The sequence below is a fragment of the Blennius ocellaris genome (genome assembly GCF_963422515.1).
Source record: "Blennius ocellaris genome assembly, chromosome: 21".
NCBI classification, from domain to species: domain Eukaryota; kingdom Metazoa; phylum Chordata; class Actinopteri; order Blenniiformes; family Blenniidae; genus Blennius; species Blennius ocellaris.
Genome location: NC_137670.1, coordinates 15,212,813 through 15,234,602, shown reverse-complemented (window position 1 = coordinate 15,234,602; position 21,790 = coordinate 15,212,813). Strand labels below are relative to the sequence as shown.

The window sequence follows — 21,790 nt, the reverse complement described above, 5'->3', positions numbered from 1 at the left end:
ATTCACCCATGGATCAAAATGAATATACTGTTCAAAAGATTTCTTCCTTCTTAATTTTATGGTTCGATCATTTTCTTGGATTTAAAAGATTGCTCTTTGATAACCTCCACCACTTTCTTCCATTGCATAGTTTTTTTTCCATCATTGCAATCCTTATTGCAGTCCTAATTAGACTCAACCGATTCAAGAAATTTAGCTGAAATGAAAATGTCACATTGAACTGAACTGAATCGAATAGCTTTATTGTCATTATACGTCACATGTAATGATATTGCAGGTGCTGTTTTCTTAGTGGATAACTATAAAGTGTAAAAAAAAAAGTAGACAAATTGCACAGATAAGACAAACTATGAGGTAATAGGAAATAGGATTGCATGTGATGGAGTTATTGAAACACTAATGTCTAATGATCAAATAGCTCAAGGATAAAAACTGTATGATAAATATTATTTGTGCTTGCCAGAAGGCCAAGAGTCGGGGGAAAGAGGTCTTAAACCTTGAAAACATTCTTGGGTTTCATTTCAATGTACGACTTCTTCTTCTTCTTCTTCTTCTTCTTCTTCTTCTTCTTCTTCTTCTTCTTCTTCTTCTTCTTGTTATTAACATAACAACAATTTTAATATCATTAATAATAAAGTTTATGGTCAATAACGGTATTCGGAAATCTCGCGGTATTTGACCGAATGTGACGTCATCAAACATCAGGAAGTAGAGACAGTTGTTGTTTTGGCTCCGATGCGAGTGCTAATGATTAGCTTTAGCATTTACAGTAAAAAGTACCTTTCCCAAATGTTGATACGATGGGTTTGAAGCTATTCCTAACATAGAGCTTTGATTCCAAATATTTGCTGAAGTATAACGCAAGACCAAACTGCAGTTTTTCCTGTTTGTTTTAATTAGTATGCGTTGAGTTAGCACGTACGCTAGTTGAAAAGCTTTGGATAAATACGTGTCATTTAGTCTTTGACAGCGGGGATGACAAAGGAAAGTATCAGTATAAATTAAAACGAGTATTATCCTGTATTGTGAGTACTTATAAATAGATTCGTTAATTATTACAAGCACCCACAAGTACAGGTGACACTTATAGCACTGCAACGAGCTTCTTGCAAACAGAATGAGTCGTACATGGCTTCATACTGTAGATTAAGATTTATTCACTTGCTGAAGAAAGGACTGCCAAGCAATCAAGTCTGGACCAAGCCAATCAACACTTCATTTTTGGTGTCTGTTCAAGTTACATTGTGAGTAGACAAACCCATGTTTTTCAACTACTCGCTTTGTTTACATGTAAACAATAAATGAGTCGCTTTCTTTTGTAGAATGGCAGCCATGACAGATCTAGAACCTTCACCAAAAAGACTAAAGGTCGAAATAAGTGCTCCAACGTCACCTTTATCATCTCACCAAGGTATTGTAATTTGACTGTTTTGTTCCTTGGCTTCATTTATTTTCCCCATTTGTAAAACAGTTGTTTACCTTTCTTCAGGGGCATGTCAGAGCAAAGAGAAGTTTAAGCAAGACGAGGCCAAAACGGATGCAAGTTCAAAGACTGGTGAAGAGGGTTCACTTCAAAGAAGTGGCAGGAGACAGCAACAGAGGATCAGCACTACTACTCTTGATCGGTGGTTAGTTAAAACCTCAAAAAGCCCCCAGACTGCAGAAGTGCAGCAAACTCAGCGAAATGTGGAAATTACCGACGACGGTCTCATTCCAAGCACTTCGGCTAAGTCTCCAGACTGCAAGATTGTCGATAACCTTTCTGTCTCTGACACGGATGAAGATACCCAACCCCTGACACCACAAGACTTGGTCCAGGAATTATCCTCGTCACCAGACTCTCAAGATTCTGCAGGTATTGGAAATGTGCAAGCACAGCCTCGCAGTGATGGGGGATCCGAAATGCATAAAAGTGAAACATCCCCAGCAAGTTCAGCTGACTCAGTCAAACAGAAAACCAAAATGACACACTTCTTTTCACCGACATCAGCACCAGGCTCAAAGGAAGGATCAGGTCGGTCAGTTAAAGATCCGGAGAAAGAAGATGATGATGGGGAAACAAGCTCTGACGAGGACACGTGGTTGGGGACGCCGATCAATGAACTGAAGAGAATGCCCAAATGTGGTGGACCACTTCCTCCACTGAAGAAAGTTCGTAACCAGGACACTGTGATGATAAGGGTTAGTGCCATTCTTTCTATTTAATGATGGGCAGCAAGGATGTCTGCCAATGTTTCAGCAGAATTCTGCTCAAGGTATTATGTCAAATTTAAGTAAATAGCACTTTTTTACTTTTTGGAAATGTGTATTTTACTAAATTGCTACTGAACTGTTTGTCTTGTACACTCATTTTGTATGTGCTAATGTAATTTATGTAAGATTTTTATTCCTCCTGACAGACGGACCTTCTTCGTAATGGTAAAGTTCCTGTTCCATATCCCACTGAATTTCGAGATACTTGGGATGACGACCACGTCAAGATGCCTTGTTCCAGCAGAAACCTGTTTCCTGTTGTAGATGAGGTGACGATTCTAAGTATTTCTTGACTTGTCATTATCGGGACAGATGTTGTAAAAGTGCTTTTAGTCTCACATGCTGTAGAAACGTTCAGGTTCGGTCATAAATGTGCTATTGTTGCTTGTTTATAAGTCCTTTATACAAATTGTGAATCTACAATTAAACAATTCAAGACTGTTAATATATACACACATTGCTCTCTGGAGTGATCTTATAATAAAAATGTTTTTACAGGAAACAGAAGAACTGCAGAACAAGAGCCGATGGGAGCTGATCAAGGAAACTTTAAACGAGGAATTCATGAATCCACTTGACTTGAAGGCAGGTGTCATGTTTTTGTTCATTACTGACCAGGTTGAATTGCACTTTTCATCTGACAATGATATTAAAAGGTAAAGATTTATTTGAAAGATTCAATACCAAACATCTAAAATCGTTAACATCCAATATATAAAGTTGAGTCAAAGTATTTGACAGCCGCATAGTTGTTGTTACTACATCTTGCCATAAGGTGGCATCATTGCCCCATAAACAGGAACAGATTCCGTCAAAACGTAGTTCTTTTGTCTTATATTGAAAATGTGACTCAAAATGGTAAATGTAAAAACCTGTCACTGAATTTATTTGCATGGTTGTTTGTTTGTCTCTCACAGAACGCCATATTAAAGTACAATGCTTCACACGCCAAGAAATGGGACTTCACGGCTTTGCATTTGTACTGTGTCAAGGTAAATATATTTATTGATCTGTCACAGTTCCTGATTACACATTTTATGGATCTTGGTATTCCCAAACATAGTAAATTCTGTAAAACAACATCTGTTGTTTACAATAATTACAGTTGCCAGCAGGTATGCTGACACATAAACTCTGATGAACACACATATTGAAATCCTTCCTTAGGAGTTCGCTATGGACTGATGAAGCATCAGCTGCGTGATCGTTACATTTTATGAATCAACAGAAGGCATTTTAAACTACACTTTATATTTGTCAAAACATATTAAATGGCTTGGTGACTCAGTACCAAGAGCAAGGCCTAACTTCATTTTCAGAAAGTATTCAACGCAGCGATGCAACTTTATATTGTCTTATCTCTTCAATTGCAACTGTGGTTGCATATTCATCCAGATTGCTCATTTAATGTTGATGCACTACATATAGATAAACCCGATTAAAGTATTGGAAGTTAATATATTTTTCATAATGATAATAATCCAGCCCTCGTATTAAAAGGTTTTTCTCATCACTTATCATATTAACGTGTCGAGTTATCAGTTTTTGTCAGTGCACAAATAAAATATCCAGTATCTAAATTGCAAGGTGTGATCGCAGTCCTGTAGAGGAAAAAATTGATTAACAGTTTAAGAAAAAAAAAAAACCATGACTTGCATTGTTTTAGCCAGAGCACTGCTGGTTTAGTGGCCGTTTCTCAGAGTTTTTGGCATCTTCTCTGGGTCTTGTTCGGAGGCCATTCATCATCCGTTGTCTTAATGCGCTCTGCGTCATCCTGTATCAAGAATCAGGGAGGGCTGTACGACTGTCTGGCGCTTCAAGGAGATGGGAATATTCCATCGAGAGAGGTGGCTGTGTTGTGACACGAGTGCTTGATATAGGAAATACTGAGCCAGACAAGTAATAGGCTTTATTTTCCTTCTGGACCGAATGCAGTCATGCGTCCTGAAATGTGTTGCACCACTAAAGCTACATGTTTCAATATTATCTCACATTTCATGTGAAACTGTACTTGTAATGCTTTTGTCATGGATGTCAAGCTGCTGAATGTTTTCCTGCCATTTTGCAGAAGAACACTAATGGATTTGGAGAGTGTTGCAGCCCTTTTACAAGGCAAAACGGGAGTAAATAATTTAATCCTTTGCCAAAAGGTCATGTTTAGTAACATGTCAGAAATGAAAGAATACCTCCATTACATTTCTGGGAGTGTTTTCAAACCAACACATCCAGAATTCTCAATATAAATTTTCCATTTATGTCATATATATTGTAAAGGCTCTTTTACTCCCAAACAACTGTGACACTCAGAACATAAATACCAGTGGTGTTGTATCTGATCTATAAACTGACCATTCATTGCAGACATAAACCACTTTAATGCACACTTGTATGTGTCTTACTCTTACAGAATTCACTAGGATTAGGTCAGTGTGTATTTGATTATAGAAATCATGCAGTTTTATGTAAAATATCTTTGACAAAATAAAATCAAGCTGCATGCCTAAAATAATGAAATGTGATAAAATAATGAAAATAGAATTTCAGCGCAACTTATGTAAGTGAAGACATGTTATTTCCCCCCCATGTTGTTAATCTTCCCCTGTCCTATCCAGATTGTACCAGTTTGATTTTGAGTGTCAGAGAAAAGTGGAGGGGAATGGCGTGGAGTGACGGCTCCAGCATCTTCATTGAATATTCATGTCAGCATGGATACCTCATGAATAACCGAATAGCCTTTGACGGACAGCATCAGTTCTGTTCATTTTTCCTCTCGCCGGTCCACTTGGTCCTGAATTTACAGTTATAAACACAAAACGTTTGTTTCTTTTACCTGGTCGCCCTTCGACAGATTTGGTCATGCGGATTGCTTTATCGCCAAAAAACCTGAAGGCAATTGGAACAGGTCTGCGTGACGTTGTGTTGAATCTGTATGGTAGCTCTGATCTTTCACCACCCACTCCCCCTTGTCTTGTTTGATTGCTGTGTCAGTTTGCTGTGATGTACAGAGTCATACAGAGAGTTAGTTGAGCTGATTTGATACACTGTCTCCTGCTGATTTAAAGAGCTTGGCTTATACTACCTCAGCTATATTTGCTGTCTCGCCCTGTCAACGGCCTCCATTTATTACGCCCATAGGAGCAGTTTATGATGTCAGCCAGGTCATTACTTACGACGGTGTTTAGTCAGGCTTCCTTTGCCATAATATAAATGTCCTCGGTTAAATCACCAGTCAAGGCTCCTTGTCCTGGGAACACACCGTACTCTCCTTTTTTAAACACTTGGTCATTTACATCTTTGCCAGGAAGACTGTTTAGTACGTTGGCATCACTGTGCAGCCTTGATGAAATTGCCCCGTTATTGATCAATGTGACATTTGTAGCCAGAATGGGTTTAAATAATTGCGGTATATAATTGCAGTTGTCTGTGGGATTCATGCAAGTTGTATAGTCATGGATTGGCTGCTTTTATTGTTTTGCATGAATTGTACAGCCAATGCCAGATGTATTTAACACTGCACTGACATATAGTTGACGCAGCAACCTAAAAAGTTCTGTTTTCCTTCACAATATTAAATCTGCTCTTACCTTTAGTATCCCTTTCATGGTAGTTTTCCAGACATTTCAGTTTTTGCTGCCTCTCTCACACTAATCAACCCAGGCAGCTAATAATGTCACAGCTGAGTTTTGTGGCAAAGCAACAAACATAAACAGATCTCCTGCTCTCTCCAAGGTCCTGGAGCCTGATGCTGCCGAACATCTGTTTGACTCCCTGCTGCCAGACATGGTGCAATTAGCGCTGAGAGCATCTGAGCTTTGCACCAAGGTAACATCACGAACCAGAGGAAAGTGACTCACTGGCCTGTGACACAGTAGATCACTGCAGCAGGTTGACCCCAAAGGTCAAGACGTGACAAATCAACGTGTGAAATGGTTGTAGAAGCAGCGAGGTCAAGGCACGCAGCTATTGGTGGTAATTTGCCAGATGCTTTACAGCCCCTGTGGTCATCTGGTTGTTTAGCATGTGGATGATGAAGTGCAATGTGTGTGCAGCAGCCCAAAAATGTCTCTTGATTTGGCCAAGCTGCTGGTATATCTTTCGTGAAATTATTTCTAATTAGATATAGTTAACATTCACGGTATAGCAGAACAAACTCCTAACAGAATTGGGGTACAGCTTCTGTGTAAAATCTAAATTGAATCTAAACTCTATGTCATAACACAAAGCTTGTTGTGTTATGCATTATTTGTGTTTTTACAAATGTTTCTTTAATATTTGCTTACTATGGAATTTCAGTTGGTACCGGTATTTTTTTTTATATTAGAAAAAGATACCGTTTTTGAAAAGAGTTGAATGTCTGTATTGGAGTAAAAACACACCATAAAATTGTCATAAGGTAAGAAGCTCCCTGCAGATATAGATTCAGACGTGATGTTTATAACTCCATAACCTGTATTGGGCGTATGCCTTTCAAGTACTTGTATAAATTGATTTTGATTATAATTGTAGTGGCTAACTCAAGAAGCAAAGACAAGTGCCAATTCATTGCATTTACGTGGCACACTTCAACGTCTCGTTGGGTAAATTGAAGCAAACTAATTATTTTGACCTTCCTCAGTTGTATTTGTGTTCCTCCTCTAGCCAATACCCCTCCTCAAGAGGGGCATGAACCACTCCATCACCATGTCTCAGGAGCAGGTGGCCTGTCTGCTCGCCAACGCCTTCTTCTGTACCTTCCCCAGACGCAACTCCAGAAGGTCTGAGTACAGCAATTACCCAGACATCAACTTTTTCAGGTAAAGTCCTGACGTGAGACTTTGAATGTTTTAAGGGTTTGTTGGCTGTGAGTTACGCCGCTGTGACAACTAACTTCATTTCCATGAGGGGGCACTACTGTATATGCCTTTCTTACTTGTCATTTCATCCTCTTGCTGCAAGTTTAAACATTCAGCATTTGCACAGTGAATGTGTTGTTTTAAACAAACAGGCCCTTGAGTTTATTTATTCAATCCCTGCAGTGATTTAATCACTGTAATGTTGTCTTTGTTGACAGAGCAAGCAGAAATATTAAGAAAAAAAGAATACTGACTGCACAACATTTTCGCTGGATTTTTTTAATACAGCAGGAGACTGACAGTTTTAGTATTTCAGGTTTTTTTTTGACAAAGTAATTTGAATTACATGAAGGATGCAGACAGTAATGGAGTCGTTGAAGAGGATGTTTGATGGGGAGGTTCACCAAGAGGCTTGAATTGATTGATATATTGATGATTTAATTTTCTGAACAAACTGAAGCTCTGGCTCTGTTGATCATTATTGCCTCGTCGGATATTTCCACGCTTTGATGTGTTGTGCATTTGCTTATCGATCGTGTTAAACTTAACATTGTTTCGCTCTCATTTTTTCCTCTCGTCCTTTTGTCAATAAGCATAATAATAAACAACTTTTGAACGTAAACACTCACAAATGTAATTCCCGACATTTATATACCGACACTCATGCAAAAAACTGGGATGTGAGCTCACGCAACAGTTTCAACCTCTTTATAGCACAGTAATCCAAATTTCACTGGAGATGGTCTTGGTGGTAAAATCAGTCTGCAGATCGCTGCTCAGTCACGTCCCCCATCTCTGATGGCATCGTATTGTAATTACCCAAATGGAAAGGAAAATGAGATTAACATTGACTCAGATGGCTGCTCTCGGCTGTAGAGCCAGGTCAGTGGCAGAAAGCAGTAGAAGAAGCGTCGTCGCATCAGAATTTCATCCGCGTAGAGGTTTGGTTGTGAGTGGAAACAAACGCGAGCGTCGCCATCTTTCTCTGTCGAAAAGTCTGTTTACATACAAGCCATATTAAATAGTTTAAAGGAATAGAAGTAATATAAAGGCTGTTGCCCTTTTGTGTTATTTGAATGGTCAGATCCCCAACCAGTGTATTCTTCAACAAGCTCGGCTTATTTTGTCACGATGCAGAATCGTCACATCAAGTTAACGGGCTGCTTTTCATGTTTTAAAGAACGGTTTGCTCACGCCTATTGTATTCACAGAAACACGTAATCTGAGTTACATCATAGGTTTCGGCTCATCTGTAGGTAGTATATTGATGTTATATAATTGAGTATTAACGCTCATTTCCCCAAAGATCGCATTATGATTTGGTACCAAGAGGCCGGTCTCACTGGTGGCGAGCTTATGTCTGACATTTTCCCTGAGGCCCACACGAGGCTTGATTGCTTCCAGGGGCCGGACTGAAAAGAAAAAAAACGGAAGAGTGGAATGAATGCTGGACTTAGATGAATGGGTTTCTCAGGCCCTGAAGGGCTCTCAGTGCATCGGGCTTTGTCGTTGTTTTTTTTTATCCTTTGCAAAATTTTCGTCTTTATGTTCTTGCGTGTGAGGTGGCCCGTTGAGAGGGAGCGAGAGAGAGAGAGAGAGAGAGAGAGCGATGGCGGGCTTAATGCTTAAAGTGCATTCAAGCCCGTTCAGCGCACCTCACTGCTGCGAGCAGCTTTGTGTGTCAAGAGTGTGCGCTGTGTTCCGGGGGGAGCGACCTTTTGCCTCCTGAGGACTCTTGTTTCTTAAAAGGGACACGGGGCTTCTTAATGTATCCCCGAAGAGGAAGCCTTGTTTCCTGCTCTCTTCCTTTTTTGTGTGAGTAACGTGAAGTGGCTCATGAGTGAGTGCTGTGGTGGCAGGCCCCGGGCAAGTCCGTTGTCGCAGCAGTGAAGGCGCTCCGACATAATCGGCCACTGACTGAAAAGGAAGCTGAGTGAGAGATGAACTAATTCATATAAAAAGTTAAAGCATGACTGAACTCACATGGCTAGAGTGGAGGTTATGTGCCTCGGCTGCACTGCTTACATGGGGAGCAGTTTTTCCCCTCATCCTCGCTTTCGCCTGGACCGTCGCTGCACAGCGTGCTGGTCGACCATCCAAAATCTGTTTATTTTAGCGATAAAGACACATCTCATCACCTTCTTTTTATTTTCCTTTTCAGACTGTTCGAGGGTTCATCTTCCAGGAAGACTGAGAAGTTGAAAACACTGATGTGCTATTTTCATAGTGTCACAGGGAAAAGTGAGTGCTTCGTTTTTATGATCGTGTTAGAGGTGAAAAAGATACGTGAATATTGTAGGATACACTTTTCACATCAACATTTCTATATTTTTTTTTTAGTGCCAACTGGACTTGTAACATTTACCCGGAAAAAACTGGACAATCCACCAGACTGGGAAAGGTTGGGTCTTTTAAAGCACTAATGATTTATGATTTAAAAGATAATGCAGTCATATTTTTTTTCCAGATGGTTGAGCATTCCATTATTTCATTAAGAGATGTTCTTTTGTTTTTGATAACTGAAACATAATCTTATGTTTCAGTTCAGAGACACTGCTTACAAGGCTACACATCACCTGTGAAGGCACCATTGAGGATAATGGCTACGGGATGCTTCAGGTTCGTTGCTGAGAAGCAGTTTTTCTAATCATTTGTGTGAAGACGACTTAAAATCAATGTACAGACTCTGTGCTGAAAGAAACTTGTTCATAAAGGACAGCCCCACCCCATTCCCTCCGCCTGCTTTTGTCAGAATGGGTAGAAATCGTGATCAATTCAAAGGCTTTTACTTAATTATTTAATTAGAACACGCATGTGGAAAATGTGTGACTTTAGAGTTCAATCGGGGGGGGGGGGGCTCTTCGTCCCACACTCGGTATAAGAGATTGCGCATCCTTTTCCCCGCTTTGTTAAAATCAGTGACAGAGTTTCCACGCAGAATGCTTACTCCTGTTGAAAAGGCCTTTGAGGGAGCCCGTGATGCGTTGGACGCAGTGCGTGCTGGGACTGGGGTCAAGGCCTCTGCGCCTCCTCCGCTCTCTGTGACGGCCACACTTCACGTACGCGCTCTGGCTTTCACCTTTTGTTTGCCTCCAGTTGCCACAAGCTGACAGTTGATATGCACACATGACCAGCTCCGGGGCACGCCACGGCCCGGATTGATGGATGCTCTGCGAGGGTGGGGGTTGTGGCGGGGGGGTGGGGGGGGGGGTGGCTGACAGCTTGTCAAAGCAGACTTTAGAGGCTGGCTCGCTGTCCCAGAGTTGAGTGACCAGTTTGGGGAGATCTGCTCTCGGACTCCCGCGCACCCCTGCGCAGCTTCTTTCCCAGGGTTGTGAGGGGTTTTGGGCGGGACAGTCTTCAGGCCAATGAGCAACTGTCAGCATCAAAATTGTAAGATTATATGTTGGAGCTGCCTTATGACTGAAGCAATTGTCATGCTTGTATAAATGAAAACGGTGTGATATGTATTATCTTTTAAGTCACAATTGAAGTTAGGGGGGGAAAAAAAAAAAAAGGAAAATCTGTTTTACAGCCTGTTATGACTGGAGGAAGATGTTTACTTTGAACTCCAGGACTGCTCTCTTGATTTGATGTTTGCAGCTGGCAGCCGCACACTTAAGTGTCGCTCCTGGGGAGAGCTGATTTTGGCATAGGGGACGGTTGCCTGATTAATGCGAGCACCTCTGGCCACCTTCCCAGTCGGCTTGTCAGGGATTCTGTCATAAACAGAATAAAAAGGGCAGAGACCATTTGGTGAGGTGTTTTTCCTCCTGTTCCAGTTTGGAAGCTGCATGTTTCACCACCTGATAAAATGTTTTGATATGTTGTTTTCCTAAGACTATGGCAGATAACACCCCAACCCCCCCCCCAAAAAAAATAAAAAATAAAAAAGATCAAATCTATGCGTGAATGTTATACATTTCCTTCTTTATGGGGTAAGTGGTGGCCTAGAGCTTAAAGAAGCAGGCTTGTATTCAGAGTTTCAAGGTTCAAATCCCTCTGTATTTGCTGTAGGTTCCCAACAAAGGTCCCTTGAGCCTTGCGAAGTGGGTTCCACATTGTGGAGACCCACTCATGGAAGTGTGTGTAGTCAAGGTTAACTATGAATAAAATGCGTTAAATGCAGAGAAATAACCCCACCAAGATAATCAAACAAAGCATGCTTTCTTTCTTTCTTTCTTTCTTTCTTTCTTTCTTTCTTTCTTTCTTTCTTTCTTTCTTTCTTTCTTTCTTTTCATCATTGACCTTTTGTCTCGGGTCTCCAGGTTGACTTTGCCAATCGGTTCGTCGGAGGAGGCGTCACCAGTTCTGGTCTCGTTCAAGAAGAAATCCGCTTCCTCATCAACCCCGAGCTGATCGTTTCCCGTCTCTTCACTGAAGCTTTGGGTCACGATGAATGTCTGATCATCACAGGTCAGTGGTAACCCGAGTCTTCGCAAACAACAACTTCCACTAAAAACGGTAAATTAATTGTGACAAACTAATTTGTTCGATCCGGATGACATCCATGATGGAACGTGTTCACCTTCTCCTGCTTGACCGTGCATTCATCGTTTCACACAGTATGAAGTATTTGTTGCAAAGTGTCAGATTTTTGGCAATTGTCTTGCTTTTTGTATTTGTCCTTGTCATGTTTTGTCTTGATTGGCTCCAGAGTGGAGACTGGAGTCTTGGCTGTCCTGATTGCTCTCTGGGGTCTTTTTTGAGTCTGAGTCTTCCTCACAATTGATTGTCTGTAACAAATAAGCTGAAGATAGGCCAGTCGGCCCAGTAACTTGCCTCAGACTTCAGAAATCCCAGCAGGAGGCTGATGGCTCCGTCTGTTTTCCTTCTTTTTTCATCGTACACTGTTCGTACAGGCAGATGTGGCAGATTGATCGTGTTGAATGAAGAGCTTTGACAAGCAGTAAAATATTGTGATGGCCTGTCGAAATAAAACAAAGTTATCTCTCTGCTCCAACTAAAAATATCCCCATAGTAGAAATCTATATGGAATTGACAACTATAAATGATCACGCACCCACCTTCAATCCCACTTTACTTGAACATTCACAAATCAAGTGACCCTAAAGGGCAGGACGAGGTTGGGTCACATTTTATCTGCTGAAACAGCCATACGTTAATTATACAGTAAGAAATTGCCAATAAAGCCTTATATTTATATTTATGTCATGTTATCATTTTGCTTTTATTACTTACAAACATCATGATGCCTGATGACATGAATAGCTTTTAATGATTATCATCCAGAAATGGCTAAAGTGCTGCTCCCAACATTGCTTAGCAATCGGGTTGGACGATCACGGAAGCTGCGGCACCAGAGACTCCACCCTCTCCGTCGTGCCGCAGCGTCGGAGCTCCTTGCCTTTTGGCGGAGTCACCTTCAGACTTCTCTCTGGTCCCACGCCTCCACTTACACCACTTAACTGAATTACCTTGGCCCAGAATTAATTATAGCTGGAAGACCAGCCCAAGACCTTCCCCACTAATGGACTCTTCCATTCCATCATCTTTATTAAACCCTGCCCGTATATTTTGTCCCCTCGTTCTCCAAAGTCCAACCCCCGGCTGCATTGTGGCCATGCGCTAAATCATATTCCCCTGCGATGCGTCCCGGCATACAGTGCAGAAGCTAATGGATTGTACCTCTGCACTGAAATTTGCAAAAGTGCCCAGGCCTAATTGAATTCTTCTTGATTGCTAGATATCTGGCTGCCACTAGGCGGTCAAACGTATAAATAGCCTCAAGGAGAAGTCATATGATTCACTTACGGTTGAGCTGAGCAGAAAATACAGGACATCCTTGTTGCCAGTCGGAGACAGTAGCTCCAGGTATACTATTCATTGATATTGATGTGCTTATTGTAAAAAGCCATAGCTTCCATTGACGCACAAATGTCATCTAATTTGTCTCACGGTACAACTGGACAATAATGGAGAAAAACATATTGGTTTTCTTAATTTTGTCTTGACATGGCAACAAGACACACGTCTGACCTTTCAGAGTCTGGTCTAACACAAATAAAAAAAAAAGTGTGTTGTTGATGTATTTACAAATGAATAGACCAACCTTGAAGACATTTTGAATCAGACCGGCTGATCTTCATGCAACCTGTTCGCTGTTCAGAATTCATTCCTGATACTCGGGCATTGATCGGCTTGACACCAAAAATGATTTTTAAATGACAAATGGGTTGCAGGGAAATCAAAAGTAGAATTTATTTTGTTCCCGGAGAATGTCCCTTTCAAATGCAAATACGGTAGATATCAAAGTCTGATATTTGTGGAGAATCGGTAAAGGTTAAGTGAAAACATAAACTGTCTAGTTTGAAGAGAGTAGTGCTATCTCATTGGGAATGGATGTCGGTCTGTTATTGTACAATCTAATTTAGAATATCCCTACTAATATTTTTCCAATAATTGTGATTTCTATTAAATTAAATTTAATGGATTGAGATTTTAATACAATATTTTGTATTGAGAGAGTGAATAAAACAACAGGATGCCACTGGGATACTCAGTTAAACCAAAAAATTGAGTTTTAAAAGGCTTCAGGGAAACAACCATCAACAGGCCTCGCTTCAGTCATGATTTTGGTGCATTCATTTCTATTCAAACATCTGAAAATGCAATTTTTTGGTGTACACAAGCTTCCATTCTGAATTTTACCTACATCTCTGCTGTTTGTAAGAAACAAAATCTAGTAAGGTATAATTATTAATACCATGTAAAAACCTCACTCATTGCATTTGACAAGTGGGTCCTCATTCAAGATGGCGGCCATGTTGACAATGTTAACTCAACAAGGCAGTGGCACTCAATGTCTGTTTTCATCAGGCATCTGCAACCTTTATGACTTAAAGAGCTGTTTATGCTCCATCCACCAAGTGAAATTCAGTTGGAATCTTTAAAATGAGGAAACACAGCTCATAACGTTGGAGGTAAAGGTTTCATGACTTGACTACCAATTGAGACACGTGTTTTATTGAATTGGAATATTTCTGAATATTTTTTTATATATATATTTTTACCATGTTTTATTATTTTAGTGGATTCAATCTTTAAGCTACATCAACCATCTTATGTGTGTTTGCTGGCCTTTGACCTTTGCTGTTTAAACGAGTTCAGTTTGACTCTTTTAACAGTTTTGAGGAATTTCAGCAATTGTATTTGAGTTGTTCAATCAATTTTGACTCTTTTAAAGATTTTGGCCATTTTCCTTCTCACATATTCTCATGGCTTTAATCTTTTTAGCTGCTTTTAACCACTGCAGGTAACCACTTTACTCGTATTTCTTTATTTCTTTTGTTTTGTTTTTTGGCTGTTTTCGGAGTCTTGGGCAATTTTTAGCATTTATAATTGAGCATTTTTTTTTGTTTCTAGCTATTTTAGCCATTTTAGTTGATATTTGACAATTTTTCTCTTATTCGGGAGATGAGAGTTCTTTGATGTGCAGATTCAAAAAGAAAAAAAAGTATTTTTTAAATCTAATTTCAAGAAAGCTTTAATGAGCTGCTATGATGCCATGTAGTGTGTACTCTGGAGATCCCCCCCCCCCCCCCCCCCCTCCCCCCTCCCCCCTCATGCTCTTCCTCGTACCTGCTGACCAGCGCTCCACTGCTCATCACTTGGTATATTCACTTTACAGCATGAAACATCTCTGCAAGTTCTCTGGACAGCCATTTACTAATGAGCACTAATGAGAGGGAAGTTAATTTGTAGCATTATTTCTTTGACTGTGTCGTTACCTCCATCGCCTCTGGTCCCCTGTTTTACAGGCGTGGAGTGCTGCCCGGTGGGCTCACTGTTACTTACTGGTTCTCATTTGATTAAGTATTTTATAATTACTTAGTATTCTAATCAATTTCAAATGTGTTTCTTTTTTATGAATTGCAGCCATAATCATAAATGCTCTATAAATTATTCACATTTACTTTTAAAGTGTATATTTTGATTATTATGACAAAACTACTGTACATAATAATGGGATTACACAGTTTGGAATTTTTGGATGTTTATTGGCAGACATGTCAATGTATTGGCATTATTTTCTTTGTGTCATATTAAATCTTTTCAAACACTTTAAATGCCACATTTGTATGATGATGTCACAGTAGTTTAGGATCAGAATACAAATTGCAGGTTGGCAAATGTCAATGATAAACAGTGAGACTGGTAAGTTTGCTTGAGTACTTGATGCAGCTATTCCTCTACATTTTGAAGTAATTATTTTGTCTCTCTTCAAAATATTAAAGTATGACCTCCTGGGGTTGAAAAGAAAAATAGCCTTTTTTTTAATGGTGATTGTGCAGAGTTTCCTCGGATGTTTCAGGTTCTGCTCGTGAACCCTGAATAGGCTCCGCCCACTTCAGACTGGGCTCAGAACATGGTGTCGCCATACTTGCCTTTGAGCTCTTGGCCAACAAGTGGTGTAAAATGGATCTCCTTGTTGTTTTTAGGAACAGAGCAATACAGTAAATACAGCGGCTACGCACAGACCTATAAATGGATCGACTCCCACCAGGACACCATACCAAGGTATTTCCTCCATCTCTGTGCTTCAAGATGTTGTAGATACATGACATATCAATCTTTTTTTTACTGCCACTTTGCTGGGGTGGCCTTTCAGCTCATTACAGTACTTCGGCCTGATGTAAACATTTTACTATCCAAAGTATCAATTCGATGGAGTGCCATGACCTTTTGTTGAGGCATTCATTGTCCCAGAGGGTGAATCCCTCAGACTTTTAGTGAAACATCTCATCAGCTTTAAATGGATTAGAGGAAAGATTGGCACTGATATTCGTGCCACCCTCTGGATGACCGGTACCAACTTTAGCAACCCCTGACCATCATAATGGAGAAATTTCAATTCGTCCTCCAATCATGATTCAACAGTGATAACCAGTGCCACTGCTGAGTATCGACATGGGGGGGGGGGGGGGGGGGGGGGGGGGGGGGGGGGGGGGGGGGGGGGGGGGGCATGATAGTGTAAATATATGAAGTTCTTTTGCAAAAGTATTTTTAAGGCTTTAACTCGAGCTGCAAGTAAATCCTGTACTAAATTCAGACTTGACGTTTTATTATCAGAGTATGTATTCTATGGTAGAAACCATAACCCTCCGTGACTACAAACCACCTGGTTCATTGTATTATAACGGTGTCAAACCCGATGGTTGGCTGTTTTTCAGGGATGCCTGGCAGAGGAGATGCACTGAGATCGTGGCCATTGATGCGCTGCCCTTCAGGAACTAGAGAACTCAACAAGGTAATTCTTCTATTTCGCTTTGACCCGAAACTGATCTCTTGTTTTTGTTTATCTGTATTTCAGCCTTTGTCTCTGCAAACAGTCCCTTGAATGTTCTTTATGGCTGCAGCAATGTTCTTTTAAGCATTGTTGTTTCATGCTCGAGCTACATCGACCTAATGTTATGGCTGCCAATCCCCTGTGTTGCTATGGAAACACAGCATAATCACAAATGAGATAATGTTGACTCATGTTTACTTTTCTGGATGTAAATATATCAATAATGGATGTGTCGTATGAGTATAATACACACTGATGGATTGTTGTATTTGTAGAGAATAAATATAATTGTTTTCATTACACTGTCTATTAAGCCCAGAATAAATTTTAATGAACATAATTGGCACTATAACAATTAATCACAGTTATAATATTTACTTCCATTTATATTCATTTTTTTTTAAATATATAACTGATATCTGTCCTCATGCGTAATCTTCCCAGAATAGTCATGTCTATTCATTATAGAAAATCAAGATGTTGATGTTGTCAAGTCTGCTGTCAGGAAGCATGGAGCAGCTTGACAGCTCTGACAAGGAAGTGAAAAATGCACCAACACGAAGATCAATCCTCTTTCGAATATTGTTCATCTGCCCTTTCGAAAGGAGAATTTGTGACTGGTCAATGGGGGGGGGGGCTGGGCACTTTCAATTCATTTTTTTTATTTGTTTTTGCTATCACCTTCTTATTTGATGTGAGAATTAATGTCCAGAGCCTTCTCAAGTCTTTAATTTAGCGAGGTCTCACGTTTACAATTCACATGACTCGTAAGCCACCTGACACGTCATGTGATGTGTTTTAAGCAGGAGGGGAGCCTGATCCAGTGCTTGTATATCAGTGATTAATAAATGTGGTATTTATATGCACAGTATCGACAACTTACAGTTATATTACATGGCTTTAGTAACAAAAAGTAAAAATCACAGATTTTTATGTCAATGTCAATGAAAATGAGCAAAAAACATACACAATGCGAGACAAATGTCCAGGATAACTTGTACAGACTGAAGACCCACAGTGAAATTCAATTACTTTGTCGCTGTCTGCATTCCATTGACATTTGGAGACTTGTTGGTTGGTTGGTTTCTATGAAACATACCAGTGATCTGGACCAATAATGCGATCCCATAACTAATTTCAGATTTTTAAACCAAATCACAAATATGAATCTTTTCTTACTGAACAATCTTTGGCACACTGACTGGGTAGATTTCAAGTCACAACAAAGTGACGGGTGTAGTCACTATTTTATGATTTAAATTTAGGTTTCCAAAGTTCACGCAAGTGATCAAATGTCCTCACACGTGCGTCTTCCTGCTAAAAACTCTGAATGTTTAGGACACCTCCTGCTGTTCATGATCCATATGTGCACACAATCTCAAATCAAAGCACATTTTCTCTACAATATAATATAAAGTTAGATTTGCAAACATACAGTTTCGGTTGATTTTCATTCATTGGAAATTCTGTGGGTTTTTTTTGTGTACGTTCTCATTAGCCATAATAACATTGCTCTGTTCGGTTTGCTATTATTATGTAAACTCGCGTTTCCTCCTGCGCTGCTGATCTCTCAGCTCAGATCTCGGTTCTCCTGACATTCTCTTCACTCTGTTGTCACACAGGCATACTGCGGCTTTGCTCGCCCTGGAGAAGAAAAGGAAAACCTGGCAGCAGTGGCGACCGGGAACTGGGGCTGTGGCGTTTTTGGAGGCGACACTCGTCTCAAAGGTAAGCTCTGACGTCACGCTGCCGTCAGTAGCTCTTGCACCGAGAAGCACTCAGACTGTATTTGTTCCAGTCTAATTGGACTCTTTCCCTCGATGTAACGGAATAAATTTCAGATTGAAAGGCTGCAGCTGATCAGTGCGGGCATCCATTTGTCTTCCGGGAATACGTTCATTTACTTAAGGCCTATTCGTCGCCTTCCTCCTATTGATCAACTGACAAAGTTAATATGTTTCATTAATAGTGAAATTGATCGCCTGCTTGAGTCCATCAATCTGCTGCAGCTCTCCGTCTGTGCCTTGCATCACTGTCACTGCACAGGGAGCTTCAGGACAGATTTTACCAACTGTTTGCCGTAGGAGCTCTACTTCATTATAACTCGTATACATTCCTAACAAACTGTACGTATCTTTTCATAGTTATCAATGAGACGAAGCAAGGTAAAGTCTTTCATAGGTACCATCCCTTCCTGTCTGCTTCGTTACATGCCTCCAGAGAAGAGACTCTTGTATCCCGATGCTGTTTTCTTCCCGGATTTACCTTCAGGGGGCTCAACAAAGAAGCCTATATTTCTAAATTGCCTGATCATTTTTTTGAAGAAAGCAGTTGAAAACAGCACGGCGGAGAGAAGCCGCTGAAATGTAGACGTATTCAGTTTAGCCCTCGTCTGACGATGTTGATTCAGTTGTTGCTCATTAACTCGGCAGCGTCTCAACGTTCATTAATCAGCAGACATATTTCCAGTCTCTTAAAATATTCACAGCTCTCCAGGGCCAGACCGAACCTCCCTTTGTAACTAATCCAGAGTTCTCAGCAGGGGGGAGACCTATTCCCCCCGATTACTTAGCTTCTACAGTAGCAGCCGCAGAGGCTGCAGCTGCTTGGTTCTAAACAGAAACATTGACGACTCGATGACTTGTCAGACCTCGGTATGTTTAATCGTTGTTGTTACTGGAAAATGTGTTTTTAATTTAAAAAAACAAACAAACTTAAAATAAAGGTGACATCAAAATGGATTGGGGTCTTTTTTCTGCATATTCAGCCAATATAAATGGCATTTTGAAGAGAGGTGATGTCGGTCGGTGCGCCGAAGCATTATTTGTGACTCTCTCCTTGTTAATCTCTACCTCAACCTTTCCTCTCCTCCAGCTCTGCTTCAGATGCTGGCAGCTGCTGAGGCGGGTCGGGACGTAGTCTATTTCACCTTCGGTGACAGCCAGCTCATGACAGATGTCTACAAGATGCACGACTTCCTCACTCAGAGGAACATCAACGTTGGTAAGGCGCGCCGCCATCCTGTTCACTTCTTGCCCATGTGAAACTGTGTTCATCGCTCTTCCACCCCCCCCCTAAATACCACAAGAAATGAAAGTGGCGAGATTCCTCTTGACGATTTTGGTGTAAAAAGATCAAAGCTTATGAAACAGTTCATCCTTGAAAAACTGTGCGACTAAAACAATACACACAATCTCCTTGCCCGTGTCCCAGGGGAGGTGTACGATCTCCTGGGGCAGTACTACGGCTCCGAGTGCAAGAGCTGCGTCGGCCGGCGCCCTGACGTCAGCCTCTACCCTTTCATCTACAAGCAGGTCGGCTCCTCCCCGACGTCCGACGATCCCGACGCGAGTTCCGCCAGACGGCACGTACCCACAGACCGTCAGTGAGGTCGGGTGACTGATGAGTCACCGGTGCCTTGTTTCCAGAAGATAAGACACATGAAATCAGATATCTGCCTTAAAGCTTCGTTTTCTTTCAGCCGATGTGTCGTGGGGCTTTCCCCACGTGCGGCTCTGACCACTCGCTACTTAAAATGAAAAATTCCAGCTTCCAGATCCTTTCCAGAAACGGCTGAGCTGCAGGAGGTGGTTAGTTATGACCCTGTCTGCGGCTGCGGTCCAAACCACGCTCATTCTGCAGCAGCTGGTAATACGGCAATAGATTGAGCTTCAATGCGACGCAATTGTGATTTTAATGGTGAAGCAAAGGTTGCCATCCATCTTCTCGGTTTGTCATGTTGCCTTTTTTACACCCAGACATATCCAGCCTAATTGAATTGGCTGTCAGAAATCAAGTTAAAGGGAAAAAAAATAACAAGATTGGTGTTTGGAAAGCTGGGAGCGGCCTCAGGAAAGTGGTTTGATTTAAAGAGCAGCCTGGCTGCGAGAAATAATCTCCTAACTACTGCATTTATCTGGGCGCATGCATTGTAAATGCAAACTGATTTCATTGTTGTTGATCTCTCGTGTTCATTTGTTTGTGTAATTTCTTATCAATCTTGTTATAAATCAGTTTAAAAAAAATAAATCTGTCATCCCAATGAGAATTAAATGTATTTTTCTTGCATATTCTGTTTTTAAGTTTGAATAAAAATAAAGTTGATAATAAAAATGACAAGATTCAGTTAAGCCATTCTTGTCTCCCTGCACAATCATTCAGATGGAGCCATAAATGTCAGTAAACACACTTCAGGATAACAGCTTCTTGTCCCACGGATGTTACAGGGAAAATGAGTTTCCATACAGCATTGCCATTTATCTTCACCCAGTTGCTGCTTCAGCCGTTCAACTCGCAGTTTAATAAGGTCACACCTTTTATATAAAGTGTACATGACACCTCATTAAGTGAAGAGCAGATCTGAGCACATCCAGTCAGATGTGAGCGCCATGCATTGGGGCTCTGGAGTGGCTCTGTCTTTTCAATCAACGTGAAGCCGGCCGACGGAGCCACTTCACTTTTTTTTTCTGTGATATATTTTCATTTGGTTTGTTCACTGTCGATTTATTGAGAATCCCTTTATTGACTGTTTAGCTGGATGTGAATTTAGTTTGGATCTCTGTCCTGAATGGACTCCTTCCTTCCAGTCTGTCAGTGAATGAATGAGGCTCAGGAGCCTCGGAGCTTGATGTTGTCTGCCTCCGCGAAATCAGGACCTGCAGTAGCGGGGTCTCCCTTTGTTGCTTGCTGAGTTCAAAACGAGCCTTTGGTGGCGTCTCTCCCGAGGGGCTCCGCCACACCGCGGTGTCTATGGCGGATTGATCCCTCCACTGTCGGCCTCACGTGTGCTTTTGACCTTTAGACGACCATCTGTCATAAACTCACGTTTAGTTTTAGACACAATCAGTTTATCGCGTTGTAGTGATGGTGAAGTGAGACGACTAATGCAGTTTGCAGAGTTTCCAGCCATGTTAGCAAATTGTTTATATTGTTTTCTTTTCTTTTCTTTTCTTACCTATGGTCCTCAGAGGATGGAGTGAACAGAGTTCGATCTTCTTTTTTCTCCGTCTGACTTCACTAGTAGGTCAGAGCTATAATAAACTCCATTCACAAGTTTAGCTTTTTAGTTAAATGTGGTGAATTTATCACGATTTGGTTCTATTTTGTGGGGTTTTCCAGATGTCAGAAGTATATTGGTTAATATTTGTTATACTGGTATATAATGATAGGCGTTGTGTATGTATGGCTAAACAGTCAGTTCGGATTGGCCCCCCCTTCCAACAAGCTCCACCTGACTGAGATAAAACAATATGAAAAAAAGGATTATAAGAATGTAATTTGATTGTTTTCATTTAATATCAGAAGATCCTCAATGGGCACACTGATTTAATCCATTAGTTTTAGTGAGGGCTATACTTTACAGAAGTTTTCATAATCATTCCATGATAAGGAATAA

General features: G+C 40.8%; 1 protein-coding gene across 1 annotated transcript; it reads left to right on the top strand.

Annotated features, from left to right (window-relative positions):
• The first annotated feature begins 721 nt into the window (after positions 1-721).
• Positions 722-20,442, top strand: LOC308145994 (poly(ADP-ribose) glycohydrolase). Its single transcript, XM_080517616.1, is given in 19 exon segments — positions 722-1,244; positions 1,323-1,411; positions 1,490-1,855; positions 1,991-2,181; positions 2,400-2,522; positions 2,752-2,838; positions 3,171-3,245; positions 5,983-6,075; positions 6,892-7,046; positions 9,247-9,326; positions 9,426-9,486; positions 9,629-9,704; positions 11,354-11,501; positions 15,548-15,626; positions 16,280-16,339; positions 16,341-16,356; positions 18,018-18,123; positions 19,270-19,398; positions 19,609-20,442. Coding segments are annotated over 19 exon segments (2,226 nt in total). The 5' UTR covers positions 722-1,128; the 3' UTR covers positions 19,785-20,442.
• The last annotated feature ends 1,348 nt before the right edge of the window (positions 20,443-21,790 follow it).